Here is a 9,219-nt window from a genome sequence, read left to right on the forward strand (position 1 = left end):
ACGCATGACTGAGCGCGTTGAAAAGCTTACCATGTCTATTCCAGACCAAGCCAAATGTTCGTTGACCGCGATTGTGCGTAACTCGTGGCATTTTTTTGAGATATCGTGCGAACAGAAAATGGGAGAAAGAAAGAAGAATAAGAAAAAAAAGATGTTGATCCTGACAATAACAAGAGGTGATCCGCTAGTGTAGCGGATCACCAATAACATATTAGACACAAATATTTGATATATGTTATTTTTGTAATAATTTGAGGCATGTTGTGGCAAAATGGCTAAGTTGTAGCAAAAATTGAAATTCAAGTTATTGGTATTTGCAGATGCCTAAGTATGTGATCTTCAAAATGAGGGGTCATTCATTGAAATTGGACATTTCAAGCCTAAGTTATTGGAAAGTGAAGTACAGCACTCTTAGATTCAAGATGAACATGATTTTGAGTAATTGCTTTCCAAAGTTATTTGTGCATACATTGTTTAATAGAATTAACTATCTAGATAACATTAAATAAACGATTTGTTGACCACTTCCAGAACTAATACTTCGGGACATGATTAATAAGACATTAAACTAATGATTTATAATGAAAAAGAAATTTGGATTTTTAGGCAGTTTTTGAGCTCCCATATTCTATAGCTCATTTACTCAATACTGACCTGAGCGACAACTTAACTATTTCGCCACGACATACCTCATTTGTTTCTTTAAGCCCTGTCAGACTATCAAATTTTATTTGACAAAAACATACAACATGCCTAAATATGGTCATGATGACATCACAACATGACCATATATAGGCATATCATCATTATATATGGACATACAGCTTTTTTTTTGTCAAAGTAAATTTGATAATCTGGACAGACTTTTATAGATACTGTAAACATCTAGAATATAAATATCAAAACTTTTCAATATTGTTTTTCAAAACTAATAACCACCTGCATATAGGGATCAGCATGGGATTGTCCTTGGTGCCTCTGTATAGGTTCTTCTCCTTCAGTGCCTCTAATACCGCTGTCCTGGCTAAAAATCTCTTCATACCCTGAAGAAATATAAAACAAACTGAAAGTATGATATGTGCAATTTTAGATAATCATATGGTAATGAATTGATTTTTAAAATTCTGTCTACCTATTATCAAATATTTATCTTTGTCACATTGTTATGCAGGGATGTCACCACGCTGGTCAGCGGTGGACGGGCCCGTCTAGCACTCAACATTTCCGACCAGGATTTACAGGCTCCCGACCACCACTATTATTTCAACAGTTTACAAATTGTAACAAAATAATTAGTTTACCTAAAACACAATAGACAAGCTAAATTGATAGATAAAGACAAGAAGAATACAATAAATATTTTCGTGGTTACGTTAATTGTAACAAAATACTGCACTGCTCTGCTATTCATCGCTAACTGAACAGCCTAGTCCCAGTTGAGTCATAGCGAACGTCATGGGCCAGCATGACACGGTTGCTGTACACATTCAAAGGTTAAAGTTGAAATCATGACCATTCAAGTGTTTTATTATGAGAGCATGATCCGGGGCAGGAAGATTATTAAAAATTTACGAAACCTGATTTATGTTTTATTTCTTTACTTTGTTTTCATTTTGTATTTTAAGTTTTTCACTTTTAGTTATAATAGATATATAATGTGTAAATGGACAAAAAATAAATACATGAGTGCACATGAATCAGTGACATACACATTCATCGTGGTAATCGTAAAACATGTGAAATTACGGCAAACAATGCGGCTGGGTACAGTCGGATCGACGCTTTATCGCCGGAATTTGTTCATTATTATTTTTTAATCTAAAACAAAGCATGTCAACTATTGAATTTAATTAGGCCTACAGTAAGTCTCATCTTCATCTGTTTTGTTGCATTCCTCAAATTCTGGCCTAGGCCTACCTGGGCCTAGCCTAAAAAAAAATCGCTGACGCGATTTTATTAGGCTAGCTAGTACACTGCCTCCCGGGAAAACGCGGGATGATCACCGACCAGCACTCCAAAAAACTGGTGACATCCCTGGTTATGTTATCTTGCCTGCACAAATTAGGTTGACTTGCTTTACTAAATTTCCCTTCCAAAATGTTACTGATTTTAACATGTGCCCTGCTAAGTCTATGTTTACATGTTTCTATCAGACTGTATTATTCAACTACAAAAATCATAACAGAAATAATAATACACAATTCATGAGAAAAATGCTTTTAATTTTTTTCTTCAATAATATGTTTATTCAGAATAAATAATGTTTTTATCTCAAATTGTTTGGGATGTTTCCCAAGTATCACTATAGGTTCTGATTCATAAAGGTACCTCGAAATGTTGATCTATAATAATTCCCTAATCCTCAACATATTTTATCAGACTTTTTATTATTTTTTTTTTTACCTTAAACTGTTTTCCGACATCTGTGATATATCCCTCATCATCTATCATTTGAAGGAATGGGAGATTATTCCTCTTACCGCAGTCATAATCATTGGGGTCATGGGCTGGTGTAATCTTAACAGCACCTGTCAAAGAAAATCAATGAATTATATTTAAATTGAGTTATAATTGAAAATTATAATAATATTATAATCATCATAATAAATAATACATTGTCTTACAATTCATTCACACCATTTATTATTGTCATTTTTAAGAAAATGGTGTTTAATATTTAGTTAACACTTTAGGCCAAGAAATCAAGAAACAAGTGGGAGTATTCTGCTGTCATAAAGGATCTACAAATTAATTTTAGCACACACAATGATTGTCATTACATTTTTTGTAATGCACTGGGAACTAGGGGAACAGCAACTGCTTACTGAACAGGCCAAGAAAAGAATAACCAAATACAAATTGAAAGTACTGTAGCCACTGTGTGTGCGCTGAACCTTGGAGATCTCTAGGTAACCGGTTCAATTCCCATCACTGCTCTCCATGTGTTTCAGCTGGAGGGCTGAAATCCAAGTTACTATAGCATACCATCTTTCGGATGAGACGTCTAAGTCGTTGGTCCTGTGTGAAATATGGCCCATGCGAATGCAGTACATTCTTCAAAAAATAGTAGGAAATTGTCTCCCGTTGTACTGCCCAATCCACCACCCACTAAGTCTTCTGACTTGGTGGGATATTCTTGTGTGATTCACTCCAAAAATATTCCTACTCCTACTACTCCTCCTTATAAATCAAGTAAAATAGGTCTTAAGTACTAAAAGCCTAACCTACCTGTGCCAAAGTTCATGTCAACAAAGTCATCAGCAATGATTGGGATTGGTTCGTTGCGGAATGGATGGATGACGTTCTTTCCTTGGAGTTGCTTGTATCGTTGATCCTCCGGGTGAACAGCAACAGCTGTGTCACCAAGCATTGTCTCGATACGTGTCGTAGCGACAACAATCTCTTCACCTGGGAAAAAAAAAAAATCTCTCTTTATTGTTCATTTGTGGTTAAGAGACGTTCTTGTTAAAACCTTAGGACAATCCCAGAACAATGCTCAGGATTGTAATTGTAATGTGAACAATGCTGGTTAATGGAAGAACTTTGTACACTCGATCTGAAATTGATTTTTTTTGTTTTCAAATTGATGAAGAAAAACCAGAAAAATAAAGGTTGGGTTAACATACATCACTGCAATTCTTTCTTCTTTTTCATTATTTTAAATTACAGAACTTAAAGATTGCTGCCCCTCATTTTCCAGTTTCAGTTTCCATCCACCTACATTTTATGTATTCCAACTGGACATTTTAATATACAATCATTCCAGTTACACTTTTTACCAATATGGAGTGTATTTATGCAAAGATTTTAAATTAATATCCATGAAAATAATCAATAAATTATAATATACAATAGTATCAAATTAAATAAAACTACAAAATTCAGTATAAAAATTTTGAAATGTAGATGTATAATATTATATAAAACATTTTATAAACAAGTAATTAAGTTCATTTTTGCAATCTTTGGCATTACAACTTGTTTTGTTTTGCTTGTATATATTTCATATAACTGTAGCAAATTATTTATTTATAATTTATTGCTCTAACTTCATCTGTATACACACACCTGAGTTTTCCACCTTGTATGCAAATTCAATTAGAACACCAAACTCAATTTTTTCTTCATATCCAGGGACAAATAGCAAGGTTCTGCCGGGAAGTTCACGTTTCTCGACCTAAAAACAAGACACAAACACTTGATGAATACCTTACAATAATTAACTATCATGTCATTATCACATTCAATCACCATAATCTCTTTACCATCCAACCTAAATTAACATCATTTTCACCAACCTCTATATCTGATATAGCCGACTTCAGAGTGCAGGACCAGTTAATAAGACGGTTGCTACGGTAAATCGTACCATCAGCATGCATACGGACAAATGCCTCGGACACAGCACGAGAAAGCTTTGGATCCATCGTAAAGCACTCTCTATCCCAGTCACATGAAGAACCGATCTTACGTAGTTGATCATAAATTCGGCCACCCTTTCTACAGACAAATATAGAAATAAGATGATGGACTATAATCATTACTCGAAGAAAAGTAAATGCATGTGAAGTTTATTCAACGGAGGCATTTATCCCAAATGAGGCTCTTGAGCGGGAATTTATTCGAAGGAGAGGGTGGGGGGAGGAAGCATTTATTTAGAGCAGGGCATTTATTCGAATAAATACGGTATATCAATTTTTGACTAACATATTATGATGTACAATCTTAAATTCATTTTTTATTTAATAAATAATAAATATAGTTATATCGCTTACTCATTTTTCCATTTCCAAGCTTCCTCAAGAAATTTCTCTCTTCCTATATCATGCCTGGTAAGTCTTTTTTCCCGCCACAGTCTCTTCTCAACCACAACTTGAGTGGCGATCCCTGCATGATCACATCCTGGGTTCCACAATGCAACTTTTCCTTTCATACGATTCCTGAATGCAATAAATAATTATTAACATCACTAGTTGCATCAAATTTTAAAATATGAGAGTTGAAAGCTTGTAAATTCAATTGCAGATATTACTGTTGAAATAATGAATAACTGACCAGTTGGGAGGATGGTTAATCATTAACAATGTTAATGTTAATTTTGCTATATTGATGTGGACAGTGTTTACATCAGGAAAATTTTGTAGGAGTGATGTTTTACTCTACCTAAATTGTTATCATACCGAACAATCAGTATGTTCCCAAATACCTCAGGATTCGGGTGGGAATCGTGTCCACAATCTCCAGATACCTAGCCTGGTGCTATAACAGCTAGACTAACATTTTTGGGAATGTACTAAGTATTCAGTACAATAACATGTTAGGTAGGGTAAAACATCACTCCTATAATTTTTTCTATCATTATTGAATATAACCACTTCCAGTTAGGAAATATTCAGTCTTCACTTTTGTTCTGTTGGATGAAAATATTTCAGCACTTCAGTCAATTACCAAGATTATTTTAGTAACACACTATCTTAATGAAAATATCTTCTTTTGGTCTTTTTTGTCTTTGTGTTTCTAGTCTCTTACCGTTTTGGGCCCCATTGGTATTAACTCTTAAAACTTTATAGGCGTTCCTGGCAGCTTTTCATCCTTTTTTTCTGCCTTCTCTTTTTCTCACAATTTTTATTTGATCTCTTTCTTTCACCTTTTTAATGTTTTAACCTGGTGCTTTAAAATTTTTTTCTTTTGAATTATATTTTCTTGTTGTTCTTCAATGCCAAATAAAGTTAAGTTATAAGTTGGCGGCCAAAAAGGAACCGGTCAGAAAATTTTTGACTGGCTCAATGCTAATGAACACTTATCTGAACTCACCATCTTGTTAAGGCATCTTCAATAGCATTAGTGAGAGCATGTCCCAAATGGAGGCTACCTGTGACATTAGGGGGTGGTATACAGATCATAAATATATCATTGGGATCTACATTTTCCAAGCTATCTCTCTGTAAAGAAAAAAAAAATACAGATATTATTAATTACACACACTACCAAATTAGATAAAAGAACTGATTATTAATTTGATTTTTAAACAATTGCAAAAAAAATTTGTTGCCTAAGAACCTCTTTACAATCCCGTATTAACGCAAACAAGTGCACCATTTGAATAAGCGCCTCTCTCAAATAAGCGCACGTGAAAATTGTCTTGAGTGCACCGTTTGAATAAGCGCCCTCAATATCTTGTGATTGATTTTTTTCAGCAAACGATAATCTAACTAATCACTTTGGTTGCCATGATTTGAGCTGCGGAGTGGATTCACATTTTCTTCTTAATCAATGTCAATTTCAAAATGAGTAAATTTTATCCTGGAAAGATGAGAGCTCCCTGCACAGTAACTTTCCAACTTTCCTCTTCTTACATTTGTCTACTTTTTCTTTTCTTTTCCCTACAATTTGTACTGTTAACAAGTTTTCATGTGAGCTTGCAAGAAGCCCTGCAGTAATCCTGCTATTCTCAATTGGCCAATGGCCAACAAGCTTGAACTTGAACAGGATAGACCACCACCAACACCTCTAATTTCATCTGCTGTTGAAACTCACAGAATTCTTGGCACAAGCCATGCTCTCTGGACGATTATCTTTTATGCAGCAGAACCATTCATAATCTTTGGATTTCCTATAATTGTTTTCATTCAAAAATCTACATTGAATTTTCCAAGTTCCCAGAAGAACCCTTAAACTTTCATATATTTCCATAAGCGCCCCCTCAATTCCACTCTGTTTTCATAAGTAACCCGTTTGAATAAGCGCCCTGTTTAAATAAGCACCCCTCAAAAATGGCAAAAAATATTTTAAGTACAATATATAAATTTATTATATAAAATTCTTAACTCTTACTACTAAACCATTGTACTTAACTGTTCTTTCCACACCATAATATTAATAACTTCATGGTGAATATTTTGTTGAATGTACATGAAAAACCATGACTTAGTAAAGGCTGGAAAAAGTGGAAAACCATTCATGATGAAGGAAAACTTTATAAAAGAGCTTGGAAATCTGGCAATATAATAGTAAATCATACTTGCTAAACTTACACCATATTCTGGTTTAAAGAAACCCATCTTCTCCCACCACTCATACCATGCAGCCTCAACATACACAGGACTATATGCATCGGGCAGCTGACAAGTGGTATCTACAACAAAACAGTATAGCAATAAAAATTAATAAAGTTAACCTAACAATATATAAAACAAACTATAAATTAATAATTTTAACAATAATAAAAAAATAATTAACAATAAGACAGAGATAAGACATTTTTCCTGTTTGATTGACAGTGAGAGAAGAAAATAACAATGCAATGTGGTTTTCAATCCTTTTCGTTTTAAATTTAAACACAAATAAGATAGCATTTAGTGGTTCCACCATGGACCTTATTAATAGGTCCATGGTTCCACAATAAATATGTCTTACAAGCTCCAGGTTGTACCTTAGTGTTATGTAAATTTAGAAGTACATGTACTGGTCTTTATTTGTTGACCTAACTCTTAAATAAAAGGTTGAGTTGTAACATCCTCCAGCATCACACAGGTTAATAAAATTCAGTTTGTGTTTTTTGTTATAAAAATAATATTTTCAATATGGTAAAAACAGACTGTATTTAATGGAACAATTGTGTGAAATACTCTCAAATGTTCAATGGGCCTTCCTGTAAGCCCTGCCCCTTGGATATAGTTGCCAAGGTCCCAAAAAAGATAGCATAAAATCTGATTGGTCAGTTGTTCGGTTTGATTGGCACTCCAGAAAGATCCATTGTCCAATAAAAAAGGCAAAGGTTTGCTTAGTGAATTTCAATAGAGTCCAGGATATGCTGTACCTTTCTTTTCTCCAGATGGAGTTTTCACATCATAAGTTGTCACAGCTACATCTTTTTTCTCCTTCTTTTTCTTCTCTTTACCCTGCAAACAGATTTAAAACACATGATGTTAATGTTATATCAGCATTAGACGAGACTTTTTTTATTCCTTGTAGCGCATACTTATTTTTTTAAAGATAATCAAAAGAGGGCAGAATAAAAATAAAATTTTGTTTTCTTATTTAGCAAATAGTTTTGTCAAAATCATCCAGATGGAGGATAAAATAAAAATATAATTTTATTGGTGAATGTAAAACAGGATGGATAATAATTTATATAATTAGGGAGAAATATACATATCTTATTTTTGGAGATTTCAAGGCAGCGGAGGGCATAATAAAAATAAAGAAAAACTTTTATTTTTTTCTTAAATTTTCACTTTTTGTGGCAGTTGTTGCGCTAATTGGCCAAAAATAAAAATGTAATTTTATTCGAAATCATCAATATTTGCAGTCGGCAAGTTTGCTAAACAAGGTATAAAAACTATCTCATTTGTAATTATTGTTTTTAATCTGAAATATTTTCCAGCCAATTAGTAGTGGGTTTTCTATCCTGAGTTGGATACTGGGGTTAGTTTAACAGAAATAAATGTGTTTTAGCCTTTTAGCTAGCTGAAACACAAGGAGAGGAGCAGATGGAACTAATTGCATGGTACCGAAGCATCTCCACGCCCACGGTTCACTGTACAGTCTCTTTTTTTTGTTCTGCACCCTGACAGTTGTTGCCACTTTACCCACCCCGGGTTATCCTAGTTCAGCTTCCATAATATTTTAACTTCAGATAGCAGCTGCAAAGGGATTATCTCTATCATATCAAGACAAGTGGCAACCACCAACATTTTAATCATGCCATGGTCAAGTTATTAAACATTAATTAACCTAGTAGTAGTACGGCTTGAATACTAACTTCAGAAGACTCTTTCATGGCATCCTGTTTCTGTTTCTTTTCATTGAATTTCTTCATCTTTTCTTCTTTTGCTTTTTGCTTCGCCTCCTTTTTTAGCTGGGCTGCAGATTTGGCTTCGTTGGCACCGGCCACCGCCCCGGTATCCCCAGCAGCTGGCTCCGTATTTACATTATCCTTGCTACTGCCACTGGACATTGTGAACATATGTGTCACAACTAGTACCAAACTATAATTGCAAACGATTCCTGAAGTTAGTGTTTAAAACACAACGAAATAATAGAAAACAGACTGTTCAAAAACAATCACAAAAAGGCCTTGCTTTGTTTACTGCACAGCAGTAAGTAGGAACATGAGCAGCATAATAAGCACGACGAGATCGACGATTGCATCAGTGTGGCCACACTCACAATTTTTGATATACCCAATGACTGGGTCGAAATTACCCAAGATTCAGC

At 34.3% G+C, this 9,219-nt stretch overlaps 1 protein-coding gene across 2 annotated transcripts in view; it reads right to left on the reverse strand.

The window, feature by feature from the left end:
* LOC117120312 (valine--tRNA ligase-like) overlaps positions 1–9,176 on the reverse strand; it is an 18,164-nt gene extending 8,988 nt beyond the window's left edge. The window contains exons 1-10 of one of the 2 annotated variants that reach the window (XM_033265335.1): positions 8,765–9,176; positions 7,820–7,901; positions 7,035–7,135; positions 5,815–5,942; positions 4,776–4,940; positions 4,299–4,500; positions 4,069–4,177; positions 3,229–3,408; positions 2,404–2,528; positions 940–1,043 (exon numbers count right to left, since the gene is read on the reverse strand). In XM_033265335.1, coding sequence (XP_033121226.1) covers positions 940–1,043; positions 2,404–2,528; positions 3,229–3,408; positions 4,069–4,177; positions 4,299–4,500; positions 4,776–4,940; positions 5,815–5,942; positions 7,035–7,135; positions 7,820–7,901; positions 8,765–8,968 — 1,400 coding nt within the window. In that variant the 5' untranslated portion in view covers positions 8,969–9,176. The remainder of the gene's footprint in view (positions 1–939; positions 1,044–2,403; positions 2,529–3,228; positions 3,409–4,068; positions 4,178–4,298; positions 4,501–4,775; positions 4,941–5,814; positions 5,943–7,034; positions 7,136–7,819; positions 7,902–8,764) is intronic. The other variant, XM_033265334.1, reaches the window with a different exon arrangement.
* Between the last annotated feature and the right edge of the window lie 43 nt (positions 9,177–9,219).

Source organism: Anneissia japonica, unplaced genomic scaffold, assembly GCF_011630105.1.
Source record: "Anneissia japonica isolate Jap-2015-1 unplaced genomic scaffold, ASM1163010v1 scaffold287808_len173961_cov137, whole genome shotgun sequence".
In the NCBI taxonomy this organism is placed as follows: Eukaryota; Metazoa; Echinodermata; class Crinoidea; order Comatulida; family Comatulidae; genus Anneissia; species Anneissia japonica.